The sequence below is a fragment of the Zonotrichia leucophrys genome, chromosome 21 (assembly GCF_028769735.1).
Source record: "Zonotrichia leucophrys gambelii isolate GWCS_2022_RI chromosome 21, RI_Zleu_2.0, whole genome shotgun sequence".
Taxonomy (NCBI): domain Eukaryota; kingdom Metazoa; phylum Chordata; class Aves; order Passeriformes; family Passerellidae; genus Zonotrichia; species Zonotrichia leucophrys.
The window spans coordinates 7872841-7893934 of NC_088190.1; the positions used below are offsets into that span (position 1 = coordinate 7872841).

Sequence of the window (21094 nt, forward strand, 5' to 3'; positions counted from 1 at the left end):
GGCCTTTGGGATCACAGAATCCAAGAAATTATTTGGATTGGAAGTGACCATCTTGTTCAACCCCCTGCCATGGCAGGGACACCTTCCACTATCCCAGGCTGCTCCAAGCCCTGCCCAGCCTGGCCTTGGGCACTGCCAGGGATCCAGGGGCAGCCACAGCTGCTCTGGGCACCCTGTGCCAGGGCCTGCCCACCCTCACAGGGAAGAATTTTTTCCTAATTTGCATCCTAAATATACCCTCCCTCAGCCTAAAGCCATTATCCCTTATTCTATCACTGCTTAACCTTGCAAAAAGTCCCTCTCCAACCCTCCTGTAGGCCCTTTTAGGTACCAGAAGGGAGATGAAAGGACATGCTTCAGGAATGCCCATGACTGGAGGGGTTTTTCTGTCTCACCTTAGTTCCAGGCTCTGTGGGCAGGAGGGGACCTGCGTGACACTGGGTACCACTGGTTCAGGAACGCAGGCAGCATGCACACCCCAGGCACTGCTGGCTCTCAGTTCATGGGCTGAGATGGTTTTTTGAACCAAAGATCAGCTGGGCCCCACCAGTGTGATAAGATCCCCCAGCGAGATGGAAATGAGGACATCATAATTAACGTGGTGAGCGCGCACGCTGGGGAGGATGCGATTGCATCTGCATTCAGGAGTTTGCCTAATCGTTTAAATTAAAGTCAACACCAGTTATAAAATGTTTGCCAGATTATGAAAGGCAAGAGATGCAAACACCAGATATCTGGGCAGCTGAGTAAGGTCTTATAAGTCTCCCAGGGCCTGTGTGGCACAGCAGAGGAGAAGGAGGAGGAGCAGAGGAGAGGCTGTGTCCCCCTGGCAGCAGCTCAGCCTCCCACCATCCTTGGAGTGCAAAGGAATGAGTGTCCCCGGCCCTGGGACAGCTTCCAGGAGGGATGCCAGTTCTGCCTGGCATAGCAAAGCTTTTGTGGCCCCTGAGACATCCAGCACTTTCCTTCCCAGCACGCCATGGCACCTTCTCACACCATTGTCACTGGGAGAGGAAAAAAAGAGAAGGCTGTTATTGAAGCTATAAATCATTAGATGGGAGGCCTTAATGGAGATAATCCCCATGAAATCAGTCACTGCTGTGCCTAAGGAGGGATTTGTCAGGCAGTTAACTATCCTGAGCTTCACTGCAGGTGATTAACTACTGGTAGTGACCAGCATCTGGGGAATTAGCAATAACCCAGGATTTACTGAACAAGCACTGGGAGATGAGCTTTTATCTCAATTACCAGTCTAAATCTTTATTTTCCAATGTTCCTTTCCTACACTTTTTTTTTTTCCCCAAAGAAAATTAATTTCACCACAGCTTGAGCTGTAACTTGCTGGTACTTTGGACCCAGGTAGAGGCTCCAGCTTGGAAGAGAAACCCAAGAAAGACAACAGGAACATCAAAGTGAAGGAGAGAAGACACATGGCCTAGGCACATGGGAGAGCCCCAATATCTCTTGGTGGTCTGAGAAGAAGAGATGAACCTGAAGGGGGGTGGAATAGCAATGACACAGCACAGCTCACACTGGGGATGGGATTTTACAGAGTGAGCTTGGGGCAATCAGACCCAGGCAGAAAAACTCTCCTGGTGTGTAGGCATGGCTCTGCAAATAGCTCAGTCCCAGGGCTGAAATCCCCATTCTTAAAGCACAAATACTGCTGGGACACCATCCTGTGGCCATGTCTGTGCTTTCAGCTGGGGGTTTCAGCAGATGTGGTGCCTTTCTGACAGGGTTCTCTCTGGGTCTGTAGGATGAAGGAGGAGCACCCCTGTCTAACTGTGCCCAGGGGCTTCAGGATGCATCCCTTTCTAGGAGCAAAGGAGCAGGGATAGGGAGATCCAAAGCCCTCTGAAGTTCTTTCCTGATTCCCATCAACAAAGCCAACATGGAGCATGCCAGGTGGGATTGCTGGGGACTGTACAGGGCCAGGAGCTGGACTTGATGACCCTTGTGGCTCCTCCCAGCTCAGGACAGTCCATGACTCTGTGACAGATGCTGGGGCAGCTGCCTGGGTGGCAATGCCCAGCACCTCTCTGGGCTGACCCCAGCCCCTGCTGCAAGAGGGAAACTGTGGGGCCACCACAGAAGGTGCTGGTGGGAGTGGATGGGGAGGTCATGGGCAGCATGGGGGGCCTTCCTCCAGCACTCAAGGTGCTCCCATTCTAATTAGCTTTTGCAAGGCATCATTCAAGCTCCTCAGATGCCCTGTGTCTGAACAAAATAATTTCCTGTTTGACTTTGTAAATCAAAGTAGACGATACAATAATTATTAATAATATGTTGACTTATCTCATCAGTGTTTTAATTAGTCAGTAGAAAGGCAATTTGCAGCGGGGCTGATCAGCTCCCTCTGATCCAGCAGGTCACGTGCCCAGCCAGGAGAAGGGAGAGAAGGGCACTGGGGCACTGGGGCGTTTGGCTGGGGAGAACTGGGATACACGAGGCATGGCAAGGGAAGGGGTTGACCACACTGACAAGAGTTTAATTTTCAATGCAAAGGGAATTGTTCTGGGAAAGGAGCGAGCTGCAAAGCTCCTGGGAGCCCTTTGAAGTTATAATTGAGAGGAGCCGCAGCCTGCGGGACAGGGATGCTCCCGGTGACCCCTCTGCTTCCTGCACGTGTCTCTGGGGTGGAGGTGAGGGGGGGGATGCAATTAAACCCCTGAGCAGCAATTACAGCCAATTACCCCTCAGTTAATTGTCTGTCAAGAGAAAATGTCAAAACAGGCCAGGCATTGCTCCCTGATGGCCTGACATTCCCCAGGGCCCATAGCACTGCTGACCCTCACTGTGCCCATTGCTCCCAGCTCCTGCTCCTCTGCTCTTGCTGGCCCTGGCAAAGCCAGACAGGGAAGGAACCTTCCAGTAAGGGAAGAAGTTCACCTTGCCCACAGGTGTGATGAAGTGGTACCTGTCCAGTTTTGCCTTGGCTGTGCAGGTAGCTCTGGGATCTCCCAGCCAGAGGATGAAGCCTCTGAAGCTGCTGCCTTTCCTCTGGATCCCCAGGTGTGACAGGACCTGCAGGTGCCACAGGGCGAGCCATAGGGCACTAGGCAGTGAAATAGCAGACACAAGGCCTCTTCAGAAGCTCCTCAGGCTGGGGACCAAGGCTCTGTGCTGCTTAGTGCCATGAAAAGAACCAGGCAGAGCTACCCGCCTGGTGCTGTCTGTCACACCCGTGTGGTGGCCCTGGGGGGAATGGAGATGTGAGTAAAGCAAAAGGAACAGGACTTCAGCCAGCAGTGCTGGACCCTTGGCAGAGGATGCTGTGTCTCCCCAGGGATGAAGCTGACACACTGTGGGGAAATCCTGCACTGTGGCCCAGGCAGGACAGCTGGGAGGTAGCAGGAATGGGGGGCCACTGCCACCAATCTTTCAGCTAGAGTATCTAAATTAAGGAAATGCCAGTAAAAATAAACAAACTCCATGAAAATCTGGCTTCACAGTACAATGCCTCTATACAACCCCAGCCCAAAGCTACAGCACAAGGCAGGGGCAGGGACTGCCCCAGGGGCACCCAAAGCACTGGGCACAGATGGTGACCAGCAAAGGGAGTTCCTTCCTCAGTGCAGGGATCACAGCAGATCTCTCCCACCTAAGCCTGAGCTGCACTCTGGGGGCTGCATCTGCTCAGAGCCAAAGCATTGGCACTGCCAGCAGGGATTCCACCCCAGCTTCCCTGAGACACCAGCACCCTAATGCAGCTCCTGGTGACAGCAAACAGATCCCAGAGCAAATTTCCTACTCAGAAAGGGCCTGGAGGTGAAGGACCTGCAGGGAGGGAATGGAGTGAGATGTGGTTTCCAGATTAGTGATACAATGGCCCATGGAGGAAAAACCATGGTCCAGACCAGTGTTTAGAGGAGCCATTAAAACATCCAGCTGGAAAAATATATGAAAAGTTGAGGGTTTCACACAGTTGAGGGTTTCACAGACAGTTTCCACACAGGTATGTGGTCATCCTGTCGGTAACAGGGCCAAAATTTGGGCAAAAGCACAGGGTAAGTGCACAGTGGAGTTACCCCACGCCTGACTAAGGTCCTGTAGGACTCAGCAGCATGGCCTAGAGGTGGCTCTGGTGTTGGGTGGTACACAGCATTTAATGTTGTGAGCCTTTTTGGTTTTCTTTTACTTTTTTGGCACCCAGTATTATAATTTTGTTTTATTCTTTGTTATATTTATTTACTCTTTTTAAAATTTACTTACTGTTTCATTTATTATATATAATTTAATTTATTACATAGATTATTCATAATATTATTATTTATTTTTAATAAGCATCACCAATAAGGTGGAGAACTCAGATGTACTAGTGTTCAAGAGCTGCTGGTGAAGGACTGCTGAGCATCTGCTGTAGAGAGCCCTGAGACTCAGCCCCAGCCCCTGTGGTCACCGTGCAGTCACAGCTGACAGTCCAGATGGGGTGGGGCTCTGGATTCATCGCTGGATTTGTCAATGTCCAGCACAGGATACTGCACCTTAGCTGGCCAAGGAAGTCCCTGGTGTCCTGAGAATGGGGCTCCTGTAGGCTCAATCCTTTTGTCTCTTTGGGAGTGCAAGGCCCTGCCCAGCACAGCCAGCCCAGGGGATTCACCCTCACCAAGGCACCTCAGTGATGCAATGGATTCCACCTGCACTCCTGACGGGGACCAAGGGCTGGGCACCCAGAAGGATAATCCTGGGCAGTCTGCAGGCAGCAGGTGGCCTGACCATGGGCAGGGGTTAAGGACAGATGTGGACAATGGAAAACAGCCCTGTCTCCCAGAAAATCCCAAAAACATTCTCCCTTGCAGGAGAGCAGAGGAAGCCCCGAATGTGTGTCAGGCTCCTCCAAGATGCCACAGTCTGGCAACAGGGCTGGGATGAGATGACAGCTGATTAGTGACAGGACAGCAGTGACAGCCAAGGGCAGCCATGAGCAGGACAGCATCTGCCTCATGCAGGCAGAGGCAGAGGAAGGTCCCCTGGCTGCAGACCAGGGGCAGGCAAACCCTCGCAGCGATCGCTTTTAACAGGGGCACGTTAACAGCCTCGCCACAGGACCTGCAGCATTTACCAGCACCAGCAATTTTGCAGCCAAGGATGTTTTTTCCTCAAAGCTGTGCTGTTCTGAGAGCTGAATGAATTGACAGGTCTGAAGGCCCGTATTTATGCAGGAGATCACATCCCATTAGTTCCACAGTCCCCTCTGACCTTGTACCTCTCAATCTCTTACGCTCCCAGGATACTCATCATTGCAACAACTAACTGCTAAAATTAGACTTGAGTTAACAATTTAATATATTTACATATATGATAAAGTCTGATAGAAATCTGATCATTGGTATTATTATGAATTCACCGTTCTGATCACTCCTGCTCAAGCAGTGCAGGGACTGAAAGTCTCAAGCAACAGATCAATGAAAATTATTAGAGACCTGGGAAGATTTCTGTGGGAGGTGGAATTGAAAAGATTAGGACCATTTAGTTCAGAGAGAGGATAAAAAGAATGGACATGAAAAATCAACACAGCAGCAACAGCCAGGTAGGCACCCCAATTTTGCGCGTTTTGTGCCTGCAGAAAGCCCCACTGTGCCTTGCAGTTGGTCCTGCGGGTATTTATGGGATTGTTTCTGTTCGCTAAATGAATGGGAAAAATCCTTCCAGTCAGGTCACCCTGACATCTGAAACTTGCTATTTCCAGAAAGCTACTGTGTCAGGAAAACCTGGGTATGGAAATGCAAGTGAAGGGAGAGTGTGGGAAGGATCCAGCTGGTGGAGATGGCAGGCTGGGGATGGGGGTCAGCACACCACCATCCCTCCTCTGCACCCCCACTGCTGTAGGATGCCATCCACAGGGGAGGCTGCCCTGCCCCTCCTGCCCAGTGCTCACAGAAATTTCCTGGATTCCAGCTGGCTGGGACCTTCCTGGTCATCTGGGGCTGTTCCCCCTGGTGCTCACCAGTGCAGTGAGGAATGAGACACTTCTTAGCATGTCCCAGCTCTTGAGTCCCTTCAGAGTTCAGGACCTGATGACGGCCTGGTCCTTACCAGGGGACACAGAAGGTTAAATGGCATTTCCAAAACAGCTGTATCCCTCTGCCAGTCTATCAGGCTGGCATTTTCCCAACAGACATGGTCTGTTTGCCTCATCAGCACTGACTTGGGGCTGAGATGTCCATTCCCTGCCACAGTGACCTATGGTGACCCATCCCACTGGGGTCCCCCTCCAACAGTCCCTTCATACTTACCCCATGTGAGGGATAAGTCATCCAGCCCCAGTCTCCCAGGATTGTTGATGTGTCTAGCAAGTTCACTGGAAAACACAGGAGTGAAAGCCGTGTTAGAAAGCTTTGTCCCCATCCCCAAGGAACAGAGCCACTATGAAGAAGCCCTCTTCACTTGCCATTTCCTTGAAAATGCCCCCCATCCATCAATCTTTTTTCAGGGACTGCCTGGCTGGATATGAGGCAGGTATGGAGTTTGGGGATGGCAATAAGGGATGCTCCCCAGAGCTGGTGGCTCAGGATAGAGTTGAGTCCTGGCCCCAGCACTGAGACCAGTGTGACCTTTGGGGGAGAGGAAGCTGCAAAGAGCAGGTTGGAGGGAATGCAGAGCAAGGAAGGATTGTGGGAACAAACTCCCAGCATCAGGTTGTCCACCAGTCCCACCATGGACCAAGACAGATGCAACTGGAGCATCATTTCTCAGCTGGACACTTCTCCTCTGGAAGCCCTTTAGGCTCAGCTCCCTCTCAGAATCCCTGGTTTGAAGTCTGCACTCCAGCAGCTGCTGTAATTGCACACTGCAGTGCACAGCTCCAGCACAAAGAGACTCCCCATGGTCCTGGCTGACACCCCACTGGAGAAGTCCATCAAAGCCAGCCCCTCCAAATCCCTGCCACCACCAGGAGCCCAACTTAAAGAGGAGACAGAGGCAAACTGCAGGAAGAGGGGAGCAGATTGCGTGGTAGGAGAGGTGAGGATGCCTTCCAGCATGCTCAGAAGCTTTCTGTGGAAACCTGTGCAGTGGCAGCAGTGGAGGAAAGCAGCAGTGGAGGAAAGCCTCTGAGCCATCTGAGCCCCAAGCCCCAAGCTCAGACCCCACAGCATCAAGCAGAGGAGAGCCTTGCCTTGCCTTGCCTGATAACCTCAAGTTGCTCCGCACCTGGGGAAGGAGCCTCAGCTCCATGGTGCAGACCCAGAGGGATAGAGGCTTGGGGGAGGCTGCCAGCAAGGTGCCTTGACCCTTGGTGCAGTGGGCACCAGGACCCTGATGCCTCAACACCCCCCAGAGCACCAGTCTCCCACAGGGACCCCCAGTGCCTCCAGCTTTCCCCATTCCCTTTATCCTGAAGCCACCCAGAGAGGTCAATGCCGCAGGAAGCTCCATCCTTGCTGGCTGCCTTTCCTCACCCTTGAGGAGCACCAAAGTGGACCTGGAGGCACCTGGTCACAGCATCCCTCTGCAGCACCAGGGCTGGGCAGGCCCCAGGCTCAGGAGGGATGGTGCTCTTGTTGCCAGGACCAGCTTGTCACAGCAGGGACAGGGCATATCAGGACAGTGGCTCCAGTCCCTGCAGAGCCTGGGCTCAGCATGAGGCTGCTCTCTGTAGCCTGAGGAACGGGTGCCACTTTCATTTACTATTACCAGGCAGGGAAGGAGAGGGGAGGAGAGAGGAGAGAGACGTGAGCTGGCTGTGAAACACCCGGACGTCATGCTCCTGACAGAGCAGATTAGGAGCTTTTGAGGCATTTATTAATGTTAGCAGAACAATTTGAAAGAATTTCCAGGGTTTCTTGTGTGGTTCCATTGGCCCAACAGCAGGCCAAGCCCCTCCACTCCTTGCGCAGCACTGCTCCCACTGCTAAAGAGGCCCCTTGCCCTCAGCACAGAGTAATTACCTCAGAGATCTCAAATCCATTTTTATTTGTTATTGTTAATCTGAAGATTTTCTGCCTATTTTCCCAGGGTAATTCACCCAGCAGGAGCCCAGGCTTGGGAGTTTCCCTGTTCACAGTGCAGGACCACAGTCCTGGTGACCCTCAGCAGGCAGGTTGCAGAGAGAAGACAGCTTTTGCAGACCCTCTCTCCCCCCCACCGTGGTCTCTGCACCCTCTTTCCCACGCTGGGATGCTCAGCAATGGATGTGGCTGCCTCCCCCTGCTCTGCAAGCAGCAGGAGGAGCCTGCATGAACTGGGGTCCAGCGGGATCATCGCATTGTGAGGAATGATGCTGAGAGCATACAGTGGGGTGTACCCCAGACTTGTCTGCCAACAGCCTGTGGGACCTGGAGTCAGCTTGCTACACCTCATCCCACCACCCTGTGGTCATCACCCAGTCTCACAGAGATGTTGTCATGACCTGAAGGAGTCTTCTCCTTTCAGTTGCTTTGGTTCCCAGACAACCTATGCCAGCTTGTGTCCCACCCATCGTCAGATTCCTCTTTGCAGGAAGAAGGATAAGTTTCTTTTACTCCCTCACTTCAGCCAAGTGCACAGAGCCCTGCATTTTAAGCCCACACAGCAAGCACTGCACAAACACAAAGGCACTGTGTGTCCTAGAGCTCCTGTTAACTCATGGATAGCCCACCCCCTGTGGATCCCAGTGTCCATCCAGCAGCACTGTGACAAGCTCCTATATGGGGACACCAACACTCTCCCAAAACCCGGCTGGTTACAGCCCAGGTTACAGCCCAGGTTACAGCGCAGGTTACAGCCCAGCTCCAAGGGCAGGTGCCACCCCCAGTGCCTGCTGTGCCCCGTGCAGCGAGCTCCTGGCCGCGCTCCCCCTCGGGGCCAATGCTCTGAGCCCCCTGCGAAGCCGCAGAGTGAGCAAGACCACCACAAAGGACGCCTTTCAGCTCAAACATTTTTTCAGAAAATGTGCTGGTTTGGGAGACCTCTCTCCTACAGCTGGGCAATTCTCTTTGATGCTATGGACTGTCTGCACGTATCAGTCTCAAACCGTGAGCTCCATTTTGTTTTCCTCAGCACCATTTTGTCATTTCCCCATTCTGTGCCTTGGCCTTGCCTTTCGTATTGAGCCAAAACACCAGGAGGTGTCAGGAGAAATTCTCGCCCTGGTGGAAAAGCTGTCAAGCCTGATTGCCCATTCAAATGTAAGCACCTAGGAGAGAGCGGGTCGTTTCCCAGCACAACTGGGGTCTGCAGACAGAGCCTCACGTAGGGCAGACCCTCATGCTGCATAAAGTTGCATCGTGCAATGGTGCATGAGCAGTGGACATTGCAGCCTCATAGATACAGACCAGGCAGGAGTCAAAGTGTGCAAATCAGTATACGATCTATGTATATATTGTGTTTATACCTACATCTCTGCTGTTGGATCTATATCTGTATCCATTTCCATACCCATATCTACCAAATCCTATCTCCTGCTTGGGATAAGTGAGGGACCTGAGAGTGGGACTAGCATCCAGAGGATGTGAGTTTTACTTGGGACCGTATATCTCTTGCCATATATCTGTATCTATATCTATTTCTATATATATCTATATCTATATCTGTATCATTATCATCTGATACCCATTTCTGTATATCATCTATATTATATCTGTATACTATATCTATATCTTGTATATCTATTATCTATATTAATCTTATCTATATCTATATCTATATCTATATCTATATCTATATCTATATCTATATCTATATCTATATCATCTGTATATCTCTATCTTATCTCTATATTTATATCAATATCTATATTTATATCTGTATCATATATATCTATATCATCTATAAAGAGTGAGTCTTACATACCCTTCCCAACACTTTCACTGCTGGCCACAGCTCCTGCAGGGATGTATTGCATCCCTACAAACAGATGCGGGAGCACACTGGAATCTCACATCCAAGCATCCTGGGCTCAGGAATGGGCTTGTGGTACCTAGGGGAGCTTGTGCATCCTCAGCCCACCCCGGGTTCATGGTGGGGTGGTGGAACAAGCCTGGGGGTGACACACTGGTGGATGTGCTGAGTCCCAGCCTCTGGAACAACAGTGAGGGACCAAAGAGGGCTCTGAGCACCCTCACTAATTGTTAACCCACTGTGGTCCTCCCTCTAATTACTCCACCATCTCCCTCTTAGGCAGGGGCTTTGTAGCGCAGGCATGGGGAGGAAGGGTCACTGGGAGCAGCCCTGTTCCCTTGGGCTTCAGTTCCTCTCCATCACAACTTCAAAGGCCTCCCAAGATTCACAGCAAGGCTCCCCCCCCTCATGCAACAATGCCTTTTGCATCGATAATTAAACTCTTACCAGCACAGCTTGGCTGCTCCCCACTACCCAAAGACCAGCAGGCTCAGCTCCACAACTCTGCAGCAGCCCCACAGCAGCCCCACAGCCCAGCCCCTCTTCATGGGAGAATGACACAGGGATGGTTATCCACAGTGGGAAGAGAGGCAGCAAAAGGCTTCCTGAGAGGAGGGGAACAAGAGCCAGTGGCATTCATTTCTTGTAATCTGGGGCAGAACTTGGTGGGGCCAGGGTGGGTCAGCTGTTTGTGTCCCACCATTTAATGCAGGGGCCAGCTGAACAGGCAGCTGTGACCTTTCCAAATCAGGAGGCAAAGCTGAGACACAAAGTCAAGTCTTACTGGCCTTGGAACATGGCAAGAGGACAGGATGGGAAGCTTTGCTTTCAGCCTCCTGATCCCTGGGACAGTATTTAAGGAATGAAAATTAGCCATTTATTCCCCAAGACATGAGGCCAACGGGAGGGGCTCAGAGGGAGGAGCAGCCTGCCTGGAGGGCAGATCAGACCCCCCCTTTTGGGAGCTTGTGCAGGGATGCTCCCCACAGATCCAGGCCAGCACTGGGTTGCTGCTCTGCCAGACCAGCAGCCGGATTCAGGCAGGATTTTCCTGCAGCTGCTCATCCACAAGGCTGCACATACTCAAGACACAGCGAGGATGGGGCTGCCCTCGGCACCCACCGGCCTCGGCTGCCCAGAGAAGGAGTTTAGAAAAGCAGTGTGGGTAGATCCAGGAAATATCATCAAAATAAAGGAAAAAAGAAAACAGAGAAGAAAAATACCAAACAAACCAAAGAAATAAAAAATAAACACAAAAAAAAGCCACCAAAAACCAACCCACCAAGCTAAAAAGAAACATTTTCAAATGAAAGCAGTGCTGCTTTTTGGCTGTGCCCTAATTCCCATTTCAGGATTTCTTCTCAGACCTCCAGATTGTTGCTGTGAACTTTCTGCATTTAATTTTATATCATTTTGTAATGCATCAGGAGCGGCAATGCCCATAAGGACTGCCCAGAGGGTCACCCCTTTTCACTATACCCAGAGCAGGAGATACTTTGATGTAGGAAGAAAGCTTGTTTGTTCAATCAGTGCTAACAAAAAGCCTCAGTTCAGGTTTTAAAAATAAAATTATCAACCTGATCCTTCCAGCCCCTGCATGATATCATGTAAGATAATGTGCAGTGCAAGAGCACCTTACCTACCCGTGGTAGGACTGAGGTGTTGTGAAATAATGCAAAAAATGAAACAAAACAAAACACCCTGAATAAAGTATTTCTAAGGCTAAAAACCTTGAAATTATAGGGCAGTTTTTTTCTTCCCAGAAAAAAAAAAAGCACATCAAAAGCCGAACAACAAAAAGATGTTCCCTCTCAAAACTACAGGTGAGAAAATAGAGATGTAAAATGGTCATGTATTCTCCTGGCTTAGAGACTCCCAATGCTTGTGTGCAGGGGGACAGACAGGGAGAACTGGGCATGGTGATGTAGGAGACCCAAATTAAACACACTCCCCACCACTGGGCAGCATGTTACAGTACTGGTGTGCATCGCAGTGCAGGTGTGCAGCCATCCCCAGTACAGGTGTGCACCCCTGGTACAGGTGTGCATCCCCAGTAGAGGTGCGTACCCAGCTCCAGTTCAGGTGTGCATCCCCAGTAGAGGTGCGTACCCATCCCCAGTACAGGTGTGCAGCCCTGGTACAGGTGTGTACCCATCCCCAGTACAGGTGTGTACCCATCCCCAGTACAGGTGTGCAGCCTGGCACTGTGGCAACTCACTGGTTGAGGTGCAAGCTGAAACTGGAAATGTCAGGACACTCAGGGCTCGAGGATGAGTGTGCGGGGCTGGACCCGGCTCCGAGTGAGGGTGACCCCACACTCCCATGTCCCTGGTCCTGCAGCCGGTGGGAAAGGAACTGTTTCAGGCTCTAGGGGTGACTGGGCTTGCTGTAATTCAGGGCAGAAGCCAGAGGAAGAGGTGGGAAGGCCCTGGGGTGTGAGAAAGGTCAGGGATTCACGAAATTCCATGGAAACAACCAAAGTGAGCAGGGGAAGAAGCAAGACTGCAGTGAGGCTGGAGATGGAGCACTGGGGTCCCTGTGGCCCTGGAGGAGGCACAGCTGGTGTCCCCACGTCTGGATTTGGCCATCTGGGAGTCACACGTGTCTTTTCTTCCGCAACGTCCCCAGCCTGAGGGACAGCACAACGACATGGCCCCGTCCATCAGCAGAGAGGAGCCCATGCCTGGCACAGCCACCCTTTGATATCTTATCTGGCTAAAGCCCTGTGAGAACAGATCTAAACTCCCACACCACCAAAGAGTGGCTCCTGGCATCCTTGACCAAAGCCAGAAGCTTGAGGAACAGGTAATGGACCTGTGCCCTCCCTCTGAGCTGCAGTTCAGGTACAGGGACAGCCTGAACAGCTCATGGTACCAGTAACGCAATATTGTGACAGCCTTTAAAAATTACACAGGAGTTTTCTAACCCAAAATAAATGTCTTCTGCTTGCAGTCAGCAACACCTCTGTGGTACAGAGTCCAAGAAAGGGGAGCTGTGTCCAGAGGGGTTTGTCCCAGTGTCCTCAAGCTAGTCCTGACTCCTTCTTCTCTTTTCTCACATCCATTTGGTATAATAAAATAGACACAAATGCATTTTCAGCTTTAGTCACCAAGTTTTCCAACCTCTGCTGCATTTTTTGGACAATGAAGCTCATGCCACATATGCTGCTAACATTGTCCCAAGTCCTTTCCCCAGACTATTTCACTCCCCACACGTAAGATGCATGCCCCCTCAGTTATCTCCTGCCTGTTTGGGATCTGGAAGATTTCTTATTCCATACTGCCATTTCTTCCCATGCCACCCAGGCAAACCTGGCACTGGAGATCTGTGCCTGTATCAGAGCCAGGCAAACCTTGCAGCACCCTGAAAATGCCATTCTGCCCTTCCCACCGATCCCTGTGTCCCTGCAGTCCTGGTAAAGCTTTGAGTGTTATCCTCTCTGGAATCCTCACTAGGGAAACGTGGGTTTTACAAATGTGCTCGCTTATCTGGATTATCTGGAGGGGCTTTGCATGGCAGTTTTTCAGGCTGTCGTATGCTTTTTCCCTAATTTCTCTGAGGACAGCTTTGCTCTCGCACCAGTTGGCCACCCTAAACTGTGCTGAGCTGTTTGTACCCCAATGACATTTTAAAAGCAAGATAATTTCTTTTAAAGGCTTTTGCCTTTGCTCTCTTAAAAATAGCTTTCTAAAATGGAACATTTTCACAGACAAAAATACCAATACTAACTGCCTTTGAGGGGGACAGGCTGAATATCTCATACCACTGGTAATTAAATATCACAAAAGTCTTTAATAATTGCATGGAAGGAGCATAATACAGAAGGTATTTCATCCAAGGAAAGACCCAGGAACTTGCGGCATCACTGATGCTGAGATGGAGCTGGGATGGATTCATCTATCCAGCTGCAGCCAGCACTGTTGTCACTCACTAATGTGGTAAATAAGCATTTTAAATATGAGAAACTGGACACAGAGCAGAAGATACCGTAGGCACAACTATGATAACCAGGGCTGGAGGTAAAGAAAAATCACAGAAGGGAACCTGCAGAGCCCAATCTGTTCGTGCCCACAAGGGCTGCAAGGTGCACAGGTTGAGTTTACCACTTTCACCGCTGAAAAAGATGGGCTCTCTAATCCTGCAGGAAAAGCCTATCAAGAACAAACGGCTGGAAGGTGAAGCCAGGGAAATTTGTATTAGGGAAAGAGGGGCCTGATTTTTAAAGGCTGGGGCTGACGAGCCCTTGGAAGGGATTATTAAAAGCAGCACTGCCTTTGCCGATGTTTTCAGATAAACGGTGAATACTTTTCTGGCCACTATCCCTGGGCCAAATACACTTCATTAGGCTTTATTGGTGTGCCTGGACCTGATCCATTAAGGAGTTACATCCTTAGGCTTTATTGGTGTGCCTGGATCTGATCCATCAAGGAGTTCCATCCTTTACACAGTTGTTTATGACACCGAGTATCGCGCACCGACACGGGCAGGACGGGGGGTTTTGTTTATTTTGAAGGTAATACAAGTGCATTATCTGACCACTGCCTTTGGGACTGGTAAGGCTGAAGGGGTTAATCGCCTCAGTGACAGAGGAATCATTTTGAGTGTTGGCCAGGCAAACAGGCTGGGTTAGAAGAATGAACTATCAAAAACTGTCAGGGTATGAATAGAGTTATCATATGAATGGATGTGCCCCTGGAGATAAAGGCAGCACCGAAGACTGCCAGCGAGGCCAGCAGGGACAGGCAGAACACAGGACCCGAGCAGAACAAAGAGCGGAGGTGGCGGGATATCTCCAGAACACCAGTGCTCCCCAAGCTCTGCCGCCGGCACCCAGCACTGACCTGGCATGTGTGGGATGAGCTTCCACCCTTCCTGAGCATCTTTGGGGCTGGGTTTGCTGCTGGCTTGTTGAGGTTTTTTTTGAGCAAAATATTTTGCTAACCGCCTTTCAGCAATCGAAAAAATAAGGAATTCTTTCCTCTCCGGAGAAATTCATCAGGTTTTCAGTTGTACTTAAATTTGGCTTCATCAGATCCATTTCCACCATCACCAAAATGGGTGCTCGTTTATTGTCACTGGAAACAACCCCCTGCAATTTCAGGAAACGAGAATTCAAGGAGAATGAAAAACCTGCCAAAGTAGGTGTGTTTTGTACACAGGTGCGTTATTTTTCTGCAAATTTTGGAGGTTGATTTTCCAGAAGTTTTCTAAGCTATTAATACAAGAGGGATGGAAATGAAGATGGCACCAGAAACATATCCCCGTAAGCCTACCTAAAATTATGCAAATATTTGCTTTATATCAGCATTCTGGGAGCAATCAAAAAATTAAACACCCCCAGATTTTTTTTTCACTAATGTAGCCTAAACCAGCTCCCTGTTTTAAACCAATGCTTCTCCATCCCCCATCATCAAAAGTCCATAAGCTTAAACACTCTTGTTTCCTATCCTCAGAGAGGAGCACAGACCCCCACAGCCTTTTTAAAACGGAAAAGGCGATTTCCTCTCCCTTTCAATGTCTTGCTTTTCCCGCAGCCCCGACTTCGGCATTGCTGCAGAGAAGTAGGAAAGAAGCATTGAATAAACATGCAGATTAGTTTTTACCTTTTTTTCTGTTTGAGCAGAGGGGCAATTAATGAGATTACAATGAGAGATTAGCGGGGGAGACCCCCATGAACCCTTCCTGTGGCCCCCGTTTCAGCAGCGCAGCGAGTGGCTGGGTTTTCCCAAGGATTCTGGTGCTTTCCTGCACCCCATCGCTGTTGAGTGGAGGAACAAAACCCCATCACTGTGGTACAAGGAAAAGATAAGCATCCTCTCCTCGGCTCAGGTCCTCCCCTGTACATCACCCCGTCCCCATCACCTGCTGTTTGCCTCAGCCAGCGTGATGTGCCCCCAAAAGCTGGGGGAAATGTCCCCAAATCCCCCTCCCCTGCTTCACCAGGTCCTCACATGGAGCTCTCCAAGCTCATCCGCGGGCCACGGGCTCCATGTTGTGATGGGGAGGAAGGTCACCCGTCTCATGGACGGAGGGCAGAGCTGAGCTGGGGGCACCACCTGGGAGGGAGCAAACCCCCAGCAGCAGCATTTGAAGTGCCATTTTTTGACAGAAAATACAATTTTGTTATCCCTCACCCAAGTTCCAAATGTGGTGATTTCTGCTTGTCTGATTTTCTTTCAATTTAATGAAGATATTTTGTATTTTATTATTTAACTTCAATTTGTGCTATAATATAAAATACCTGCTTTAATATTTTCACCTATGCAACTCAGTCAGCAATAGTGTAAATATTTTTAGTCTCTCATACTTCATATTATTGAAATATCTTATATTGAAATATCATATATATTGAAAATAATTTTTCTACCTCCCTGCTCTAAAGCAATTTAATAATTTCAGACAATACTTTTTTCAGTACTCCAAATAAAAATCTTCCACATCCTGCAAATTTTTACCCCCCCTTTAAAAAAAAATCTGAGTTTTGGCTTTCAATGCATTTCGCAATGGCTGCTGTGCTGAAATGGGGGATTTCCCATGGAATAGCGATTCTCTTTTCCTCTTATTTCTCACACACGCCTGTACACAAGGCTGAAAGGAATAAAAAATATAAGCTTAAAACTTCTTGGAACAAATATTTCAGGAAAGAGAAAGGCACTGGGAGCTCTTGGCAAGAAAAAAAACTAGGGTTGAAGCTGTTTTTTTTAAACAGGTTAATACATGTTTTTATGCACCAACTGCCTCCCAATACATGCATGCAGAGTGTAGCACACCGTGGCCTGAAATTTGCTTTGTGGTTGTAATTTTCTACCTTGTGGTTCCCAAACCAGCACTGGGTTTGCTCGGCAGCACAGCCAGAAATGCAGGGCACAGAGAGGCTGTGGGAGCAGGCAGAGCTGATGGGCAAACAGGCTACACCCTCACGCCGTGCCCATAGCCACCTCACACTCTGCGACGGGGCAGCCAAGCCTGGCACAATTGGAGGGTGGCATGCACCAAGGCTGGGCTCTGCTCTGCAGCATCTCCCACATTTCCAGTCCCATCCCACGCCAGGGTGCTCAACGACCGCCGCCACAGCCGATCCAGCGCGGGCGCTGCTCCCAGCCCAGCCCAGCACTGGCGCACTGGGGACCGGCAGAGCCACGGCCACATCCCAGCTCCAGTGCTCGTGTTGCGGACCTCGCTGGCACTGAGTGCTCCATGCCAGGGCACAGCAGAGCCCCAGGATCCATGAGCATCATCATGGTGGTGGATGGAGCACCACCAGCTTTCTGCAGGCTCTCACACCTTTTCTTGATGCCATTCAGTGCCTCCTGTCTGGTCTAATTGAGATCCAGACTGCTCGGTCTGCCCCAGAGCCCAGCACATCCCCAGCCCTGTGCAACCTCCTGAGCAAGGCTGTGATTGAGGATAGCTTTCTTTTCCAACAAATCTTATGGGAAAGCCAGGTCTGTCCCAGCTGGCGACAGGCAGACAGCAGTGCAGGGCCTGGCCGTCCATGCAGACACCACAAAGCCCAAGTCAGCATCCAGGATCTCCTCCATAGAGTAGAGCAAGGAGGCCCTCGCCTCACTTGTCAGAGCCCAGCGAGCGCCAAGTTCGGGCAGGGCTGTTTGGCTTTGCGGGGCTGCAGCACTGAGAGCCTGGTGCTGCACAGGCAGCATCCTGTAGCACTCCCTGCCCGGGACATGGGGCAAAGGGCAGCTGCTGCATCCCAGAGCAAAGACCAAGCAAGGGCTGGGAGTGTCGGGGTGCTGGGGCCCCATTCTGCACCATCACAGCCCATCCCCAGCAGTGAGACCCCAATGCATCCCCCTGTGTGGGCAGCAAAGCAGATGGGAAAAGGAGCAGGAAGAAGGCCAGGAAGTAGGCATTTGGCAGAAAACAGTTAGGACCAGCAAATAGCTGGAAATCGGGGAAAAAGTGAGGAAAATGCTGGTGGGTGTTGGATGATGACAGTAAGCACAAGGACCTAACCCAGCAGGGTTCTTCAAAGTGCACAAGGCACAGGGGTGGCAGCCCTTGGGCCCCGGTGTGCTGGAAGGATGGCAGAGATGCTGGGGCAGAAGGGAGAGATGCCATCACCTCCATGGGGCAGGGACACCGGCCCCAGGGCTCGCTGCAGAGCCTGTGCCGTGCTGGCCATGGTTCTCAAGCACAGCAGAAGGGAGGAAGGATGCTGCTGCCGGTGCCAAGGACATGCTCGGAGCGGGAACAGCAGATCCCTGGCGATGAAGATCAGCAGACCTGGGAAACAGCCGTGCCGCCGCTGCCAGCACAGAGGGAGACAGGCGAGCGGGTGGGTGGCAGGAGCAGCACTGCCGAAAGCCAGAGGGGCCTGGAATACTGGAGAAGGGACATGAACGAGGGCCGGGGATGAGGGCAGCCGGCAGCTGGGTAGAGTGGCTGGCTGGAGAGAGCAGGCCTGACGTGGCTGACACCAAGATGTCGGGAGAGGATCCTCAGCTGCATCCCTGCTTCCTACTTCAGAAGTTTCCAGCCCTTTCTCTCACGAGAAGTTTCCCACCTGAATGCTCTTTCCAGCAACCCTAATCCTCCGCACACCTTCCTGTGCCCACCCACTCACTCCATCACAGCCCACGCTGCTCGGCCAACGCGCCCGGCCCCGCTGCTGCCAGCTCCAGGGATGGGGATCGCCATGGCTGAGCTGGTGCTGGTGTCCCTGTCCTCTCTGCAGCCACCCCTGCATGCTGCAGCAGAGCCCGGGCACAGGAGGGAGGCAGAGCTGCCGGCATTGCTGCAGAGTCAGGTTCTCCTGACCGGCTCCGAAGTTTTGCCTCTGGTGCAAAAGCTCCAGGATTAGCAAACTCAGACAGGGAGGAACCTGGAGCTGCACTCCCCTGGGAGCACAGAGAAGCAAAGCCCGGCAGGGCTGAGCCCATGTGGGCTCATCCGAACAGCCACAGCGATCCCGCGGGTGCCCCTAACACTGCCCCGTCACTCCAGGGCCACCCCGGTTCCTACCTTCGCTGGTGGTGGCCGAGAGGCAGGCAGCCAAGGTTATGACGATGGAGAGCGAGGATGTCAGATCCCCCTGTGCCCATGCCATGGTCCGGCGGGGGCCACCAGCGCAGGGCCACCTCGGTTGTCCCAGCACCTCTGCGAGCGAGCTGCCTCTGCCCAGAGCTCCGGCAGTGGCCGGCAATGCAAAGGCACTTTGCGCACATTGCTCGCAGCCACACGGGCGGGCGGCAGGGAGGGAACAGCCTGCCCGTCACCGCTCGCAAGCCAATGGGCTGGGTGGGCTCTGCAGCGAGCCCCCCTTCCCGCGCCACACGCGCTCTGTGCCCGGAGCCGGCGCCTGGCCCGGGCTCCCGCTGCCCGCTGTCCCGCACCCCGCCCGCGGGCGGCTCCCACAGCCCCCGCTGTCCCGCACCCCGCCCTCGGGCTGCTCCGAGAGCCCCCGGTGCACCGTGTGCCCCCCGTCCTGGAGCAGCTCCCACAGCCCCCGCTGCCCCGTGTGCCCCCGTCCCGCTCCGCTCTCCTCACCGGCCGCCGCCAGACCCAAACTTGCGGCGCTGAGGGGAGCCCTGCGCTCGGCCGGGATCAGGTGTGAAGGGATGGGGTTACCCATCCCTCCCGGTGTGCAAGGAGAGGAAAACCCCTTGTAACTGCTGCCCTTCACCCCCATCCCGATGCTTTCCGTGCCACCTCGTTATGGGACAGACACCCTGCTCACAATTGACCTGTGGCAGCGGGAGCAGGGGGCAGCGCATGGGGCTCACAACGCACTTTTTGCTGTCACCTGACAGAGGGTCAACCCTCTCCAAAGCACTTTGGGAAGACACAGCAATTGTGCCAAGGCAGAAAGGCTCGGCACTGGGCAAGGGTGTCCTGGGACAGGCTCCTGGGATTACCTAGGAAACACAAAGCATCCTTCCCACAGTCTCTGCATCCCTCTTGCTTGGAGCCACCAGAATTGCCAAGCCAGGTGAGTACCTTGTTCAGCATTAAACACTCGACATCTGTCAACAGACCCCCTACAGCCACCACTGCTTCCCCATCTAAATGCTGAACAATCATTAATACCTGCCCGTGGTAGCCACAGATGCTGACTCCCGTCCACGCCACGTGCAGTGACTCATTTGCTCCTTCATGCACTCGTGGCCAGTGCATTGTGACTGCAGCTCTACCCTGCCCCTGGAACCACCCCTGGGCAAGGCACACAGGGCAGGATAGGCCCCTCTTCTCTTGCCTGTCAGGCCATCTCTTGGAAACTGAGATTTGCTCAGTGGGGACAGGGAAGGAGAAGGGTGCTGCACACCCTCCATGCCACTCTGTGTACCCTGTATGTTCCCTGGAGATGCTAGAGCCCGTGCTGGGGCACCCCATGGTGCAGCTTTCTGCGTGGAGGAGTGAGAGGAGCTCCCTGCCCGCTTCCCAGCATGTAGTGGCAGTGATTTCTCATTCACAATGGATGAGGGCTGTACCTGCAGGGACGTGTCTGCACCACTCATCACCAGGACCTGGGAACAGCACAGAACCTCGGGTCCCTCCGGGCTGTGTACCCTGCCTGCCTGGGAAGCAGGCAGTGCAGAGACAGTGCTGGAGAGATCCTGTCATCAGCAGGATCACAGGATGGGCTCACAGAGCGCTCAGGCAGGGACACAGCCGTGCCTCAGGGGACACCAGGCACTGCCAGGGCAGCTGGCAGAGGCCGAGGGGGCTCTCAGGTGACAGGTACAGCTACACAGGGCACTTTACAGTGGACCTCAGAGCAAAGGTCAGGGCTGATGGCCTCCAAAATCACAGCAAGTCACCAGGAAGCCCCCCATGATGCCACAGTAGTTGCACCCCTGCAGGTGGTGGGAAAGCAAATTTTCTGCCAGCTATCACATTGCTACTCTGACCCAGACATTTCCATTTGCTGAAAGGGCTTGTCACAGCTCAGTGCTGGATCATTCAGCTCTCTGTCCCACAGTGCCCAAGCAGAGCCAGGCATTCCAGAGGGATGATATTCACACTGCCACCATCTGCCTGGCTCTTTTGAAACTCCCCTGGAGAGCTACCTCCAGCTCTGGTGCTCATCTGGAGAAGAGAAGGCTCTGGGGAGTCCTTATAGCCCCTTCCAGGGCCTAAAGGGGCTCCAGAAAACGGTCTTTGGACAAGGGATGGAGTGATAAGGGGAAATGGCTTCACACTCATACAGGGCAGGGATGGATGGGATATTGGGAAGAAATTCCTCCCTGTGAGGTTGGTGAGGTCCTGGCACAGGGTGCCCAGAGCAGCTGTGGCTGTCCCATCCCTGGGAATG

General features: G+C 52.2%; 1 protein-coding gene across 4 annotated transcripts in view; it reads right to left on the reverse strand.

The window, feature by feature from the left end:
• Positions 1–19336, reverse strand: part of EPHA8 (EPH receptor A8) — a 54219-nt gene extending 34883 nt beyond the window's left edge. For 2 of the 4 annotated variants that reach the window (XM_064730422.1, XM_064730421.1), the window contains exons 1-2: positions 18805–18995; positions 6240–6304 (exon numbers count right to left, since the gene is read on the reverse strand). In XM_064730422.1, the coding sequence (XP_064586492.1) occupies positions 6240–6304; positions 18805–18889 (150 nt within the window). In that variant the 5' untranslated portion in view covers positions 18890–18995. Of the gene's footprint in view, positions 1–395; positions 506–6239; positions 6305–18804; positions 18996–19329 lie in introns of those variants that run through there. The other 2 variants (XM_064730423.1, XM_064730424.1) reach the window with 2 other exon arrangements.
• Positions 19337–21094: the final 1758 nt, after the last annotated feature.